This window comes from Primulina tabacum, chromosome 7, assembly GCF_025594145.1.
Source record: "Primulina tabacum isolate GXHZ01 chromosome 7, ASM2559414v2, whole genome shotgun sequence".
NCBI lineage: Eukaryota > Viridiplantae > Streptophyta > Magnoliopsida > Lamiales > Gesneriaceae > Primulina > Primulina tabacum.
This window is the reverse complement of record NC_134556.1, coordinates 39,881,884-39,900,120: the sequence shown is the minus strand read 5'-3', so window position 1 is coordinate 39,900,120 and position 18,237 is coordinate 39,881,884. Positions and strand designations below refer to the sequence as shown.

The 18,237-nt window shown below is 32.5% G+C and overlaps 2 protein-coding genes and 1 pseudogene across 2 annotated transcripts; 1 reads left to right on the top strand and 2 right to left on the bottom strand.

Annotated features, from left to right (window-relative positions):
- Window positions 1-159: 159 nt before the first annotated feature.
- Window positions 160-3,650, bottom strand: LOC142552022 (two-component response regulator ORR22-like). Its single transcript, XM_075661589.1, has 6 exons — window positions 3,261-3,650; window positions 2,611-2,763; window positions 1,906-2,292; window positions 1,719-1,795; window positions 600-1,586; window positions 160-488 (listed from the first exon to the last, which is right to left on the bottom strand). The coding sequence occupies exons 1-6, from the start codon at window positions 3,394-3,396 to the stop codon at window positions 420-422; spliced, it is 1,809 nt and encodes a 602-aa protein (XP_075517704.1). The 5' UTR covers window positions 3,397-3,650; the 3' UTR covers window positions 160-419.
- A 3,277-nt stretch (window positions 3,651-6,927) lies between these two features.
- On the bottom strand, window positions 6,928-8,802 carry LOC142550787 (class V chitinase CHIT5-like). The gene is made up of 2 exons (XM_075659844.1): window positions 7,075-8,802; window positions 6,928-6,953 (listed from the first exon to the last, which is right to left on the bottom strand). The coding sequence occupies exons 1-2, from the start codon at window positions 8,420-8,422 to the stop codon at window positions 6,928-6,930; spliced, it is 1,374 nt and encodes a 457-aa protein (XP_075515959.1). The 5' UTR covers window positions 8,423-8,802.
- A 1,297-nt stretch (window positions 8,803-10,099) lies between these two features.
- Window positions 10,100-12,808, top strand: LOC142552017 (ATPase 8, plasma membrane-type-like; annotated as a pseudogene).
- The last annotated feature ends 5,429 nt before the right edge of the window (window positions 12,809-18,237 follow it).

The following is an 18,237-nucleotide window of genomic DNA, read 5'->3' as shown; positions in this document are numbered from 1 at the left end:
CAACACGGAATGGACAGACAGATACACACTACACCCAATTAATTAGACTCATCAGGCCCCTGAATTTCGAGCTGTATTTCTAGGTTTTCGTCATCCAATCTGAATCGGCATTTAAAGATAGGAATCATGAATCGGTTGGTCGGAATATAGATTTGGATGGATATTCAAATACCTTGTTGATTGAAGACTTTAAATTTATATATTTATTATTGAACATTGAAGCAAACACACGTTATAGAAAAAAGTGGCCATTAGTTCAAAATCAAGTCTTAACGTTGCATAATCTTTCTTTCTAAACCATCAAACATTCTACTATAATCCACAGTAATTGACTAATCTATTCAATGGAAATGATACGAGGATGTAGATGTAGCACGAGAGATTGAATCGAGAGGGATCATCTGCAAATGGAGCCTGCCTCATAGTCCTTGTCCGAAACAGTAATCATCGAACCCGAAGTCGGGAGTTGCCATTGTTACTTCATGTTCCTGCATCCATAACCAAAAAAAAAAAAAAGAAGAAGAAAGAGATTCTAATACCAATGTAGAGGCTGGAAGATTAATCGGGTGATTCTTGAATTGCTTAAGGTAATTTCATACCAGTTTGATCATAGAACTCACTAAATCATCCAATGAGTCATAATCCTGAGAAACAAAGCCGCTTTCCAGCTTTCGTTGCTCCGACGTAAAAGCACCTCCTCCAATCAATCTGTCATTCAGCACTGTATCCATTTTCTCATTACAGGATCGATTAGTGTGGTCCGAATTTTGGCTAAAGGGAGCCACAAAACCATTTTCGGGAACATTTAAGGAAGCAAATGTAGTGTTTGAACCAATACCATTATTTGGTATATGTTCTCCACACATTTGGTTGTATTCTTGATTCATATTCTGAGCATCTCCGATCAAACTTTCTTGCCATCGCATATTGTTTCTTGAACTTTCAAGAGGTACCAGTTCCATGGTGGTGCAAGGAAGATTCGACTTCATGTTTTGTAAATAAGGACCATTTGAAGGATTCTTGTGAGGTAACTGAGGCCTGTTCTCTGTAGTGAAACTGGAGCTAAAGTATTTCAAGTTGGAAGAAGCCATGTTGAGAGACGATCCATTTTCGTGTACTATTGTGGGGTTATTCGGGCTGTTATTTAAAAAATTTCTTGAGCCACCAATAAGTTCTTGAGTGCCTGTAAATGTACTAGCAGCCATAAAGATCCTTGAATCATTCATACTATTGAAATTGACTGCATTCTGTTGCAACTGATCTTGCTCTAAAGATGACCGAATTCCTTGAAATAAACTCGTGTTTTGACCAGAAGATGAGACAGCAAGGCTCGTTTTTCCAAGAGCAGATGAAGTAAGGCTTAGATTCGCAGGACTATTTAGTCTGCCGAGTAAGCTACCACAAGTTGTATGAGGGGATAAGGTGATATTTGCCAATCGTCCTTGTCCAGACAAAGCTTGAAAATTTTCAAGCCCCTCAAAGGAAGCCATTCGCATGAAATGGGAACCATTCACCCCAAATGTGGTCGCCATATTTGCTTGCTGAGTTGCGACAGAACTAATCCTTTGAAGGTATAACCTGTATTTCTACAAAAGTGAAACAAGTTACAACCATGAGTTAAAGCTGATAGTTTGCTTCAGGTATGACACATTCCAAGTGATACTACTATAAAAATAAATTTTATCGAGGTAATTAAAGTTGACAAGAGAGGTTATCACCTGAAGATGGCTAGCCACATTTCCCCGAGTAAGCCCTTCGACACCCATCAGGTCAAGAATCCTTTTTGGAAAAGCCTCTGTATCAAGAAACGACACCACAAAACAAAACTCGTCGACGTAAGAAAATATTTCTTAATTACATACAAAACATGCTTACATTTGAATATATTGAGGATTCAGAACTTACTTTCAATCCCCAAGTGATTGACAGCTGAGACAAACTTCCTGTGAAGCTCAATAGACCAGATTACTCTAGGCTTCTTTTGTGTTGTAGGGTCTTCAGATTCATGGCCATCTTCATTCTCATCGTCTTCATCTTTCCGCTTTTTGTTAATTTTCCCATTCTGATCTACATCATTCCTAAAAGTAGATCCATCACCTTCACCATTTTCATGGTGATATTTGGCATGACCAGGGGATTTATTCTGGTTATTTGAATCGAGCTTCTTTCTTCTAAGTACGTGTTGCCATATGTTTCTCAGCTCCTCAATTCGAACTGGCTTCACCAAATAATCACAAGCGCCATGTGTAACTCCTTTCATGACGAGTTTGGGATCACCATTGGCTGACAACACTGGAAAAAAGTCAAGGAATCAAAAGAAAATTCAAGATGACTCTATAATAAAGGAATTAGAATTCATTACTTCATCGGCCTTGAATGTTTTAAAGAAAATTACAATACTGCAAAACGATAGCAGATCCGGATCTGGCCAGCTTGTAATATTTCGGTACGATTTCACTGAAATGTTAGCTATCCAATAAAATCCCATCAAACCTTAATTCCTTTCTTCTTAACTTTGCCAACCGAACACCATAATAATTTTTCATACACAAATCTCATGAAAGGACTACAAATCTTGGAAATTGTTCATTGAAAAGAATGTGAGCTTACTGATAACCGGTAGATCCATTTCGAGACCGACAAGTTCTAGAAGCTTAAAACCCCCCATATCTGGCATATGCACATCACTGATCACAAGGTCAAATCTATCTTTGTTTTCTCTTAGCATCTTCAACGCTGTTCTTGCCTGACCTGTTGTAGTGACTGCGAAACCGCGAATCATTATCAATTAAAGAGAGACTTTAGGCATGGATCAAAAATCTACAGAGCATCCCTCAAATCAAAACAAGGAATTTGAATCCACGTGATGGGGTAAATATTTGATAATAGGAAATAAAATGAACCCAAATCCAGCACAATTATATTAGACCCAAAGATACAGGGAAATCGGAGATGCTGAGAGCAAATTTTATGTTACATATACTAATCCAATTTTTTTAAAAAAAATCAAAATTTCATTATTTAACATAAACAAGAAACAACTAAAAGCCACGATCACTCGGATATTGGAAAAACAGCAGACTGGTAATCAAAATTGGATCAACAAAATCTAAAACCTTGCTCAAATTGCTTGTAACAATGAAAACACAAAACTATATAATGATCAAATAAACAAAACGATGACAACAAAATTCGATTTAAATCCAAAACAAATATTGAATCAAAATAAAGAAACCCCCAAACACAGAAGCAAAACATACCATGATACTGGCATTTCCTTAGCAGAGTATCCAACAACTTCAAGCATATCGGGTCATCATCCACAGCAAGAACCCGCAGCCCCACTGGAAATTTATCATGATTTTTTTTTTCACTCTTAATTTCCTCCACAGTCATTGTTTAGCCCACAATTCCAAACACCCGAAAACGAGTTTACAAGAGATCGGAGGATAGAAATGGTGCCTTTAACACCAAAATCACTTTCCCGAACACTTTGACATAATCCCAGATGGAAAATTCTTGTTTCAATATTAAAAACCAAGAATTTAGTAGACAGAGAAATATAGAGATCACAAGAAAGAGAAATACAGGAAAGACAGACTCAGAAGATGCGTTGTTTTCTACCGTCTTTCTGCAACTATATAATTTCCAAAGAAAATCGAAAAATATCTATGATTGGTAAAAAAAATAAGAAGAGGAAAAGGTACCAATATGATTCTAAGTATGTCAAACTTCATGATTTTAAAATTAATTTAATTATTTGAACAGTTTGATATAAATAAATATATCTTAAATTCAATAAAGCGAATCAATAATTTAAATTATACATTACCGATTAACAAACTCCGGAGACATAAGAGGATATAGATATAGGATGTGTGTGTCTATAGTGGGAAGTAACCGAAACGCAGCTTTATAGCCTCAATAATGGAGCTTTTGTTTATAATAAGTCTTGATTGCAGCAACTTTTCTCTCTCCCAACAAGGATAAGCATGCAAATATGAATATAGTACATAAACTATTCAATATGAGTAATATTATTAAATAAAAATTTATGTGATATTATTAAATAAAAATTTACTTGAAACAATTTCATTAGTCAATATTTTGAAATATATTTTTTATTTTAATTATTCGTGAAAAAATATTATTTATTATTATAAATATGAAAATGATTTATTTTTATAAAAAATAAAGATCCTTGAAATTAGAGGTGATATACCGTATCATACCGTAACGAAAGTTATATATCATATCGAAAATTACGGTATAAGCAAATTCATATCGATACCGTACCAAAATTTTTGGTATTATTTAATATTATAAATATGAAAATGATTTATCTTTATAAAAAATAAAGATCCGTCAAACTAGAAGTGGTATGATGTCGTACCGTAACGAAAAATATATAATGTATATCGTACCGAAAATTGCGGTACGAGCAAATTCATACTGATACCGTACCGAAATTTTCGGTATTATTTATTATTATAAATATGAAAATGATTTTTCTTTATCAGAAATAAAGATCCGTGAAACTGAGGGCGATATACCGTATCGTACCGTAACGAAAATTATATACCCGTATCAAAAATTACAGTATCAAAAATTACGCAAATTCATACCGATACAGTACCGAAATTACCGAAAATTTTGGTACGTATAACTAGCATACCGATTATACCGAAATTGTACGGTATACCGAGATTTCGGTAAAGTATCGATATATACCATTTTATACCGAAAAAAGCTTACATTTTTAAAATTTTATAAATTTTTTGTTTTAAAATATTATATATTTTATATATTTTTTCGGAATTTTGGTATTCCGGTATATATCAAAATTTTCAAATTACATACTGTTACTATATCGAAAAATTTGATATTGTTACCGTACTATATTGAAATCTCGTTTTACCAAAAATTCGATATTTTTTCTCACCCTTACGTGAAACTGTTTCATAAGAGACATATTATTACTAATATTTATTACATATACTAGAATTCCTAGAAATTTAATCACATATTTATATTAATTAAAAACAATAAGAAAACATAAAAATAGAAAATTTCCGGAAATGATGAACGTTATCATGTTTGAATCCATTGAAAATATAAGCACACACAATTATATATCCATCTCATGTTGTATATAATTCTTAAAATATGCACACTAATGGTATATTGTGAGACGATATCGCATATCTATTTTTGTGAGCAATTCAACTTATATTTAAATAAAAAGTAACATTTTTAGTATAAATGTAATATTTTTTCATAAATAATATCGAGTTGAAAATATGTCTAACAAAATTTACTATAGACTCACAAGAATTTTTATGTTTGATTTAAGGTTATGTTACTCTTAAATTTGAGAGTGTCTTACGTTCGATGCTTCACCTAGCCCATGCTCGGGAAAAAGAAGTATACAAAAGGAAGATTTCTTTGTTTTAAGTATGGTTTTAGACTCTTGAATGAATTTAAATTAGACTAACTCAATTAATTATTCTTGATTTTTTTTTTTTTGTTAGGGAATGAGTTTATCATAATTTGATCTCAAATCCGAGACTTATTTTAAATTTAAGATTGAAAAAATATAAAATATATGGTTCTTGTTGAAATTAGTTATGTGTATATCAAATATTATCTATCAACAACAAACAAATTAACGAGCTAATTTTATTAAATAAATTAATTTGATTGATTGAGCCTAACTTTTCCACTTCCTTATAATTATCCATTCATATCAATTCAAATCTAGTTTACTAAAATACTATTATATTCCATTTGAAATAAAATATATATTTCTATACTATATATTATTAAGTTTCATACGCTTGAGATAACTATTTTAATGACATTCAAATATTTAATTGAATAATTATCTTTCTTACTCTAATAAAAAATTACTCAAGTGACTCCATATTTTATTTTAAAAAAATTTAAACAAAATTTTCATTTTAAATCGATCAACTCTTATAAATTGAAAATAATTTTGTGTTAATTGTTTAATATTATTTGATGAAATTAAAAATAATAATAACATATACAGTATATTTTTATTATTAATAATAATAATAGAGAAACGAAGATCCTCGACGGTCAAATCTGACGAAGTTAGGAATTCCATACATTTTGTCTACGTGTTCTTGCATTTAATTTGCCACCAATTTAAAATTAAAGCCCAATTTTTTTGGGCATGTTTCCAATTTTTTTTTAAAGAAGAAGTTAGGGCTTAGGGGATATTATATGTTTTTTGCAATTTCCATACAAATGAATAGATTCCGGGTGATAATTTAAGGATTAAATAAATAATAGTTATTCTGTGTTATGATTTCATTGATTTTTATTTGTGATACATGTCAATTATGATCATATTTACAATAAAAATAATTATTTTTGCATAAAAAATAATATTTTTTAATAGATGATCTAAATAAAATATTTATGTCATAAAATTGATCTTGATATTGTCTCACATGAAAGGAAAAAATATTTTAATTAAGTTTCTTTGAATTATTAAAACCTAAATCGAGATTTCTACATTTTAAAATATTAATTCGTAAGACGTGTAATATATATTCATATTTACAATAAAAACAATATTTTTTTTGACATAAAAATAATATTTTTTAATGGATAACACAAATAAAAGATCCGTGTCACAACGTTTTTTTTAATAAAAATATGTCAATTCGGTGAACTTGCACTTATTAAAACAATGATTTATTCCCAAGCCTAGCTTTTTACGTTCTGGCCTTCATTCTTGAGCAAAAATGAAGACCACGAACACCAAAAATTACATGCAAGCCATTATTAATTTTCACTGAAATGAACAAAGAATTGAGAGTAGCTGTCGACTAATTACAAATGATTAATTCTTGAATGTGCTTTTGCTAAAGGGTCAACTTATTTGCAGCTCAACAATCAGGCTGTGTCCCATGCCGTGGAAGCTGCAAAGCACGCAACAAGAAAGCATATACATGAGATAAAATATCGATAAATACAGTTATAATTAAGCATGCATACTCGATACTAATAATTGGACATGAGAAGCTCGACTCGAGACGATACCAGTTCTAGCAAGAGTCCAGTTGCTGTCAGAACCAAGTGCCCAAAAGAAATACCCCCCAAGTCCTTGAGCCTTGGCAAACTTCACTTTGTACTCAACTGAAATCGTGTCGTCGTATCCAATCCAACTTGTTCCCGTGTAAGAATATGTTGACACTGTTGCGTTATCGAAGACGACGGTGGCATTATTGGCAGAAATAAACTCAAGAATGTCCGAATAATTCATCACTCCGCCACCGGGGCCCGTGCCAACAGCCGGATCTCCAATTCCATGTCGATTCGGATCCTGCAATTGCCATGTATGCCCATATGCCGGCATCCCCATCACTATTTTCTTTGCTGGAACGCCGTCTCCCTTCCACTGTGAAATCCCATAACTGGTACTCACGTCACTGGCGCTGTCATAGAGCAATGCGGGGGATCCGGTGGCAGAAGTGTCCCAGCCACCACGGTAATCGTAACACATTGGGTTAATGAAGTCTACGAACCTTCTGATAGAATCTCCTGGATAAGTACGCGCCACGTTATTGAGGGACACATCGGAAGAAAAATACACGGCGGATGATAGGAGGAGCCGCGGCTTGCCGGAGGCGAGTGATTCTTGGTTTATGGAAGTGCGCCATTCTTTGAGAAGTATGGCGAGGTTAGACATGTCTAGTGGGTTGTTCGGGAATTCCCAGTCGAGATCGAGTCCATCGAAGAAGTATTTTCTTGCTGTGTTGATGGATGATTGAATAAACGCGGCCCTGTTATCGGGATTGCTTACCATGGAGGAGAAAATGTCGCTGAGGGGTTGGCCACTGCCTCCGCCGATGGATAGCAGGGCTTTGGAGGAAGGAGTGGCCGTGTGGAGGGCTGAGGTGAATGGCACCATCCATTGTTCGTCAAACCGGTTGATTAAAAGCTGGAAACTCGTGGCGTCGGGGATGACGAAGGCGTAAAAGATGTGCGTGAAATATGAAGTTGGGATGCTGGATGGTGGTAGGGATTCCGCCAGCCAGGATGGCCAGTATGCGCCTTTGATGCCTCGAGAAAGCGAAGGTGTTGGGACCGGAGATGGAGGAAAGGCTATTGGCATTTGTGGCGGCGGAGGCAACGGAGTTACTGGCACAGGTGGTGAAATGGTTGTCGGAGTTGGTGGAGGTGCTTCCCCCGGGTATGGTGGCAGAGACGGCAGGGGAAGTGGCGGCAGAGATGGTGGAAAGACTATCGGCATTTGTGGCGGTATCCCACCGGGAAATTTTGACGGAGGCATTGAAATCGGAAATGGAACATCGGCAACTGAGAATTTTGTGACAGGAAACGTGAGAATGAATGCCAAAATTAGTGAGATGATCTTCTGATTATCCATGGATTAGATTTCTTTGAACTTTTCTTGAAGATCACACCAAGAAAATATATATGAGTACGTGGATGCATATATTACAACGTCAATGACACCAGAAATCTAAATTTTATCGATGTTCTAAGATCGTTTTTTGTCAGCATATGTTCGTTGGAATGTTTTGGTGATTCGTTCAATAGCTAAAATTTAGATTCTCATTTATTGATTGATGCGAATCATAGGAAAAACAATGAATTTTTTTGTCGGGTTAATATTTTCTTGTGGAGTGTTTTTTGGTGTGTGCGTCGGTTTGAAACAACTGTATAAAATATTCATGAATTTCATTTTATTGTTTAAAACTCTAAAATTGGTTCATAAATTTATTTTCTAAAATTGGTCCAATAAGTTTTCTTAACATACCATGTATCCTTCTTATTTTTTTACACGTTAAGAAATCATTTGAAAAGCAAGTTCACAAACCAAATTATTATTTTATTCATTTTAAAAATGACTTCATGTTTTTCCAAAACATGAAAATAATATTAGATGTAGAAATTGAATTATATATACGAGACAAACTCAAAAGAAAAAAAAAAGTTATAGATTTGAGATGAATAGAGTATTACTTTAGGTCGTCCATGTAATAGTATATACACCGGAAAGTGCATTTAGGAAACGCGATTTTACATGTCAATTCCTTGTTTAATTAGGAAAATCCGTATGACGACCCACGTTTAAGGACCAAACCCCAAACTAGCAACACCTTTTAAAAAAATTTGAGATTCACATGAATCTTTGAACGAGAACGAGGGGGAGGAAAACTTATGGTTTTCCACAATTTGGGGAGTTTAAGGGAACCAAAAACTAAATGGGTAATTAAATAGCAAGGGCTACCGCCTCGAAACAACAACTATGGCTTCCAATTTGTCTTTGGTTTTTAAGAATCAGTGTATTAATTAATTTGCATGGAGGGAGGCCTGTAAAAGTAGGGGTGATCACTTCGGTACGAGAACAAATTTGAAGTAATAATTGGGAAAGAGAGAGAGAGATTTTTGTGCTCTAAAGCACTCTTTCTTTGTGCGGTCATCTCTCCTTTTCTTTTCTTTTTCTTTTTCTTCTTATTTTTATAACAAAAACATAATCATGGCTCCTGATATCTTGGAAGATATAAAGAATGAACAAGTTGACCTTGTAAGTCTCATTTTCGTAATTACATTGCTTCAATGAAGCTATAATATGTTTGTATGTTATCGAAATCTTCATATTCTCAGTCGTGACATAGCTGGTTTTTTTTTTCGAAAAATACTTCGTATTCGACATTTTCTTTATTGAAATATGAGCTTGGCTTATGCATGGCAGGAAAATATTCCCGTTGAGGACGTTTTCACACAACTTAAATGTACAAGGGAAGGTTTGACATCCGATGAAGGAAACAAAAGACTTGAAATATTTGGCTATAATAATAAACTTGAGGAGAAAAAAGAAAGCAAGGTCCTCAAGTTCTTGGGATTTATGTGGAATCCTCTTTCATGGGTTATGGAATCTGCTGCCATTATGTCCATTGTCTTGGCCAATAGAGGGGTAATTTTGCAGCTGTTTGCTTATCTTTAATTTTTCATCTTGTTTTTGTTTTATTTTCGGCTCTTTTCCTGGATGAACTCAACACCTGAATACGCATGCAGGGCAAGCCTCCAGATTGGCAAGGTTTTGTTGGTATTATCGTGCTTCTTATTATCAACTCAACTATAAGTTTTATTGAAGAAAATAATGCTGGAAATGCGGCTGCCGTTCTAATGGCTGGTCTTGCACCTAAAACCAAGGTGCCTTCACCTTAGCTTCATCATGATTATCTCAGTTATAAGAAAACATTACGCTTATATCTTAAAAATTGAATGGTTGATCGTGCTTACAGGTTTTGAGAGATGGAAATTGGAGTGAGCAGGATGCATCAATTCTTGTTCCTGGAGATTTGATCAGCGTGAAATTGGGAGATATTATCCCGGCAGATGCTCGTCTCCTGGAGGGAGATCCTCTCAAGATTGATCAATCGGCTCTCACAGGTGAATCCCTTCCTGTGACCAAGCACCCTGGTGATGGAGTTTTCTCGGCTCCACCTGCAAGCAGGGAGAGATTGAGGCTGTCGTTATTGCCACTGGTGTTCACACATTCTTCGGTAAAGCTGCTCATCTTGTGGATAGTACGAACAACGTGGGACACTTCCAAAAGGTATGTATTATGTGTTTTCAGGTAAAATTCACATCACAGTGTCGGTTGCAAGATTCAGATACATGCTCAAGTGATTGTATACTAATCAGCTTCTACTGCTATTGGAAATTTTTGTATCTGCTCCATTGCTGTTGGCATGTTGATCGAGATAGTCGTAAAGTACCCGATTCAACATCTGAAGTACCGAGAAGGAATCAACAATCTTCTTGTGTGGCTGATTGGAGGAAATTCGATTGCCATGCCAACTGTATTGTCCGTGACAATGGCTATTGGATCCCACCGGCTATCTGAGCAGGGCGTCATCACAAAAAGAATGACAGCCATTGAGGAAATGGCTGGCATGGATGTGCTCTGTAGTGACAAAACAGGAACACTTACTCTCAATAAGCTCACAGTCGACAATAACTTAGTTGAGGTGTTCCCAAAGAATTTGGATAAGGAAACTCTCCTTTTGCTTGCTGCAAGGGCATCCAGAGTTGAGAATCAGGATGCCATTGATGCTTCGATTGTTAACATGCTCAGCGATCCCAAAGAGGCGAGTCTTCTTAACTGTTTAGCTTGTTGGGATGGTTCATCTTAAAAGATTGCTTAGTTGTAAAGTAAACTTTATTCGATGTTTATAGGCAAGAGCAGGAATTACAGAGGTACATTTCTTGCCATTCAACCCAGTGGACAAGAGAACTGCAATCACATATTATGATTCTGATGGAAACTGGCACAGATGCAGCAAGGGTTCTCCTGAGCAAGTAAGAATAGTCATAGAAGTATTCATAATTAAATGAAAAAGTAATAATATTTTCCTCAATGCTTGATGTCTCGCAGTTTTTGTTTATTTTTGTTATTTAACAGATCATTGAACTATGTGGACTCAAAGGCGATGCAAAGAATAAGGCTCATGAGATCATAGACAATTTTGCCAACAGCGGTCTTCGTTCCCTTGGTGTTTCACGACAGGTTAGGCAGGCTTCCTATGAAGGGTTCTTATGCCATCATGCTTTCAAAAAAAAAAAAAATACCCCTATTTTTTTTTAAGATGCAAATCGTGACAATATTTTACATAAAATTTCAGATTATTCCTGGAAAAGACAAAGAAAGTGCTGGTGGACCTTGGGAGTTCGTCGGTTTGTTGCCTCTTTTCGACCCTCCTAGGCACGATAGTGCCGAGACGATCAGAAACGCTCTTGATCTTGGTGTCAATGTTAAGATCATCACCGGTGATCAGTTAGCCATTGGCAAAGAAACGGGCCGCAGGCTTGGAATGGGAACCAACATGTGCCCATCTTCTTCGCTTCTTGGCCAATCCAAGGATGAATCTATCGTTTTGATCCCTGTCGACGAGCTCATTGAGTAAGCGGATGGTTTTGCTGGTGTCTTCCCAGGTATAATATTATCCTGGAAGGGGAAAAAGACCCACTTAAATGTACTAATGAGAAATTGAATTACTGAAACTAAACTCAAGTTTTTATATGCATAGAGCACAAGTATGAAATTGTGAAAAAACTACAAGAGTGGAAGCACATATGTGGTATGACAGCGATGGAGTGAACGATGCCCCAGCACTTGAGAAAGCAGACATTGGTATCGCTGTAGCGGATGCCACTGTGGCTGCTAAAAGTGCATCCGATATTGTTTTGACCGAGCCAGGACTTAGTGTGATCGTGACTGCGGTTCTGACAAGTCGAGCCATCTTCCAAAGGATGAAGAATTACACCATTTATGCTGTTTCCATTACAATCCGTATTGTGATGGGATTCATGCTCATTGCCCTTATCTGGAAGTTTGACTTTTCTCCGTTCATGGTTCTCGTTATTGCCATTCTCAATGAATGAACTATCATGACCATCTCTAAAGATAGATTGAAGCCATCTCCAGTTCCTGATTCGTGGAAACTCAAGGAATCTTTGCCACCGGTGACGTTCTTGGAACATACATGGCTATAATGACCGTTGTCTTCTTTTACCTCGCGTCAGATACCAATTACTTCACTGTAAGCTCTTTAAGTATTGGACTCGTATTATCTGCTCTGGTGTTAGTGAGCTACTTTTGCAACAAGACGCGACTGGTGTTGTGCAGTTTTTGATCATACTGTGGCTAATTGTTACGGTTGTCATAACAACAAGCATTGGATCCTTAAACAACTAAAAAAATTTGACTACTGACATGTTGTTTCTTTGTTATAAGAAACCTTTAACGTGAAATCTATCCGGGGTGAAACAGATGAGCTCATAGCCGCTCTGTACCTTCAAGTGAGCATTATAAGTCAAGCACCCATTGTCGTCACAAGGTCGCGAAGCTGGTCTTTTCTCGAACGCCCTGGCCTCTTGCTTGTCAGTGCTTTCTTTATAGCTCAGTTGGTAAGTTCAATAAGTCATCCAATTTCAAGTTACCTCGTACGTATATTATCACTCAGTTACATCAAACATGATTTGTGGGATTCCAGGTGGCTACAATAATTGCAGTATATGCAAGCTGGGGATTTGCAAGAATTGAAGGTATTGGATGGGGATGGGCCGGAGTCATCTGGATCTTCAGCATTATCACTTACTTCCCACTTGATATTCTCAAGTTCATTATTCGTTATGGACTGAGTAGAAAAGCTTGGGATTCGATGATACAGAACAAGGTATGGTTCTAACAATTAACATTATTGTCATGAATAATTCCTCAATCCTCACGGTGCAAACAAATCAATCCAGCTCTACTCGGCCCAAATGCTACTCGATTCATTTCTGAAATTTAGAGTTTGAGCTATATTCTTGCCAAGTTTGGGTCCAAATTATGCTCCTTGCTGATTAGTAAGTGACTCGCGAGCCTTGACTTGATATCCTTGATCATACAAAATTGAATTCTTCAGTTCAAACCAAATAAAAAAAAAAAACCAAACTTTAAATTGAACCAAACTTGACTCCGAAATATTTCATCACTTCTTGTGTTTCTAATTCATTTCCTTGATATCAAGCCTCATCAAACTAGACCGCATTCACAACGACGAAAGGTTACGGCAAGGGTGAGAGGGAAGCACAATGGGCAGTGGCACAACGAACCCTTCACGCTCTGTCAAATCCAGGACCTTCCGGCGTGTTCAACGACAAGAACAACTACAGCGAGTTGTCCAAAATCGCAGAGCAGGCGAATCGAAGAACTGAAATGGCAAGGTATACGTACATGCTTCATCAATTTCCTTAAATTCAATAAGCTCTCCATTTTCTTCATGACTCAATTGAGCAAGTTCATTATCTTCTCATAGCACTGACTCACAAATTTCTATAATTGGAAGTCGCGTTCTTAACAAAACAGAGATATATTTGTAATGTTTAACGTAAAGATGAAATATTGTTGACGATGAAATATTGAAATATTGTTGAGGCAGGCACCAATTCAAAAATTAAAGTTGAGGTGGGCTTGAATTTATATATATATTATCTATATAAATATATGACTTTATATGTGAATTTATATGTATATCCTTATTAATGGCTTACTTTACATTAATTAATTACTTGCTTTACATTAATTGTTTATTTTAAATATGTCTTTTTTTCTTCTTATTCATATTTTAAATATGTGTGATTATTAATATTTAATTTTTTATCTATTAATATTTTAAAAATGTGTCTTTTCTTTCTCTTTATTCATATTATTTAATTTTTTATGTCTACCCACATTATAATATGTTATTTTTATCCAATTATATCTTTTCATTATATAAATTAGTATTTGGTTTTTTTATGCATACCCACATTATAATATGTTATTTTTAATTTAATGATTTAGATTTTGTATTTATCTTTTCATTATGTAAAAATGTGTCTTTTCTTTCTCTTTATTCATATTATTTAATTTTTTATGTCTACCCACATTATAATATGCTATTTTTATTCAATGATATCTTTTCATTATATAAATTAGTATTTGGTTTTTTCATGCATACCCACATTATAATATGTTATTTTTAATTCAATGATTTAGATTTTGTATTTATCTTTTCATTATGTAAAAATGTGTCTTTTCTTTCTCTTTATTCATATTATGTAATTTTTTATGTCTACCCACATTATAATATGTTTTTTTTTATCCAATGATATCTTTTCATTATATAAATTAGTATTTTGTTTTTTTTATGCATACTCACATTATAATATGTTATTTTTAATTCAATTATTTAGATTTTGTATTTATCTTTTCATTATGTAAAAATGTGTCTTTTCTTTCTCTTTATTCATATTTTAAATATGTGTGATTATTAGTATTTAATTTTTTATGTCTACCCACATTATAATATGTCATTTTTATCCAATGACATTTTTCATTATATAAATTAGTATTTGGTTTTTTATGCATACCCACATTATAATATGTTATTTTAATTCAATGATTTAGATTTTGTATTTATCTTTTCATTATGTAAATTAAATTAATTAAAGTTTAGAAATAACTGATTATTGAAGTGTGAATTTTTTTGGTGTCTTATTCATTTTTTTCATGTACTCATGTGACAGTTTGCTAGAATTTATGTGTTTAAATTAAAGTTTTTTGCAACCGAAATTTTTTTGCGGTTTATATTTATAATTTATTTAAATAAAACACGGTAAAAGATCGTTGTGATTTGAGCCGTCAATTTGGGTTGAGTCTGTCGGGTTGGCCTGTACCGCCAAACAGTTTAAGTGAGTTGGGTTGAAATTTTGTCGATTCATTTGAAGGTGAGCCTAAATGAGCTCGCTCAAGTTTATATTAAATATCTGATATTATCGATTTTCAATCATGAATTCTTGTTATAAAATAGAAAATATCATTTTGATTTCAAAATTGTGATGTCACTATCTTGTCCAAAATTGTGGGTCGAGACATTTTGGCAGTCGGTCAAAATTGAGTGTCAAAGTTGACATTTGAGTTGTGTTTTTGGATTCCTGACAATATGTTCGTCAACATATTATTTTTAAGTTAGTTTTATCAGTATCGTGAGTGATAAATATATTTATTACAATATATAAATATTATCATATCTTTAAATTAATATTCACTTTCATGTTTGACATATTATGAGTCTTTGTAAAATGAGGAACAATAAATTCAAACAAACGAATACAAAAAGTCTGGGGCGAAACCAGAATTATATGGTAGTGAAAATTAATATATAAATTTTTAATGAATTTATCGATGTTAAGATGTACCACAAATCTTATATCATAATATATGAAATTTCAACTTTATAAATGAAATAAATCAAACATATATGAAATATACAAAATTTTATTACATATACAATCAAGTAATTTATTATAATTGTATTTTATTCTACAAGAATTCTTATCAAACTTAGTTATTGTGGATTTAACATCTATTAAATCATCAAACTAAAGAGCGTGTCAATTAAAATAATTGAGTAGTCACATATTCTTGAATTTTCTAATTAATTTTTTATCTTGATAATTTGTTTCATTTAATATTTTAAATTATAAGACACTGTTACTATAACTAAAGATACATTTTTTAAAATGTTCGTAAGGACTCAATCACTAACTCATATGAAAAAACATTTATCGACATACAATATTGAAAGCATTCTAATCTATATACTAATCTATATATCTATATACTAATATAAATATATGGATTTGAATTGTGTATTTATATAAATGTCCTTATCTTCATTGAATGATAATCATTAATACATGTTTATTTTTTGTTTGCTTTTCGTCTATTAATCTATAGAATTTAAAACATACTAAAAATTGGAGTTTGTTCAAATATAAATGTTTTTGGTTTGTCTGTTATCAGCGATTAATGTATTATAAAATAAATTGAAGAAAATATAATTTAGTGATCATTTTTTGTAATGAAATTTACACTCTATTTTTTTTAAATATATCTTTAATGAAATTTAAATTAAATAAAAGAATAATGAAATTTGCATTTTTGTTTGATTTCTATTTTTTTAATTAATTAATGAATTTTAAAATATATCGAATAAAAATGAAGTTTACACTATTATTCAAAATTTTATAGTTCTCCAATTTTTAGTAGGTTTTATGTGAAATAGTTTAATTGTTATATAGTCCTGAGAGGGGCTGACCCAGTCATTTCCGGAGTGAATGAAACAATCTCATAGGAGTTTCTGTGTCAATTTTATTTGTAACTTAAATAAATTAACATATATGAATAACGTAAATAATAATAATTAATATATTTCTCTTAGCTTGTTTGTTTTTTTTCATATATTATTTAATACATTTTAAAATAAATTGAAGAAAAATAAAATTTAGCCACCAGTTTTTAGAATGAAATTTAAATTTAGCCTTCATTTTTTGGAATGAAATCTACACATCATTTTTTTAAAAAAAATATATCGAATAAAAATGAAGTTTATACTATTGTTCAAAATTTTATAGTTCTCCAATTTTTGATAGGTTTTATGTTAAACAATTTCATTGTTATATAGTCCTGAGACAGGCTGACCCAGTCATTTCCGGAGTGAAAAATAAATTTTTTCATGATTCATGTCGGATATGAGACATGTTTCATAAAATACACTCGTGAAACAATCTCATAGGAGTTTATATGTCAATTTTATTTTCAACTTAAATAAATTAACATATATGAATAACGTAAATAATAATAATTAATATATTTCTCTTCACTTGTTTGTTTTTTCCATCTATTATTTAATATATTTTAAAATAAATTGAAGAAAAATAAAATTTAGCCACCAATTTTTAGAATGAAATTTAAACCTAGTCTTCATTTTTTGGAATGAAATTTACATATCATTTTTTAAAAAAATTATTATATCTTTAATAAAATTTAAAATAATAATTGTAATAATAATAAATACGTGTTTTATTGTTTGTTTTTCCCCAACTGTTAATTAATTGTAAATAAAATTGAGCCACCATTTTTTGAAATGAAATTTATAATTTATTTGTTTTAAAAAATATATCTTTAATAGAATTTAAATGAATAGAAGAATAATAAAATTTACAATATATTTTCACAGAATGGATTATATCCTTATTTTAAAAATAATTTTTTTTGTTTGACTTCTTTTTTTTTTTTTTTGTGAACTCTATCTTTATTTATTTTTTCCCCTTTATTTGGTTTTTTTACATTAATCAATGCATTTAAAATAAATCGAATGAAAATTAAGTATACATACACCATTGTTCAAAATTTTATAGTTCTTCAATTTTTAAATTGGTCTTCTGTGAGCCGGTCTCATGGATATATCCTTCAGATGGGCCAACCGATCAATTTTCAGAGTGAAAAACAATGATTTTTCATGATTAGAGTATGATAGGAAACATGTTTCATAAAATTGACCCGTAAAACAGTCTCGTAGGAGTTTTTATGCAATTTTAATTTTTAACTTGAGTAAACTAACATCCATTAATAATGTAAATAATACACGACTAATAAGTTTGAAAACTCTTATAAAATTGCGTGAATTTACATATATTTCCTTATTTTCTTTAAATAATATTAATAAATGCATGTCTTTTTTGTTCGTTTTCAGGTATTAATGAATTTTATAATAATTGGAGAAAAATGAAATTTTATTTTTGGAATGAAATTTACAACTTTTTTCAAAAAAAATATATATATATTTTTAATGAAATTTA

Excerpts from the sequence above, each read along its gene's own strand:
- LOC142550787 (XM_075659844.1), bottom strand. The coding sequence starts at position 8,422 with ATGGATAATCAGAAGATCATCTCACTAATTTTGGCATTCATTCTCACG. Across the intron at positions 6,954-7,074 it reads CTGGACTCTTGCTAGAACTG|CTTCCACGGCATGGGACACA; the intron begins GTATCGTCTCGA and ends CGTGCTTTGCAG.
- LOC142552022 (XM_075661589.1), bottom strand. The coding sequence starts at position 3,396 with ATGACTGTGGAGGAAATTAAGAGTGAAAAAAAAAATCATGATAAATTT. Across the intron at positions 2,764-3,260 it reads AAGGAAATGCCAGTATCATG|TCACTACAACAGGTCAGGCA; the intron begins GTATGTTTTGCT and ends GCGGTTTCGCAG. Across the intron at positions 1,587-1,718 it reads ATGTGGCTAGCCATCTTCAG|AAATACAGGTTATACCTTCA; the intron begins GTGATAACCTCT and ends TCACTTTTGTAG.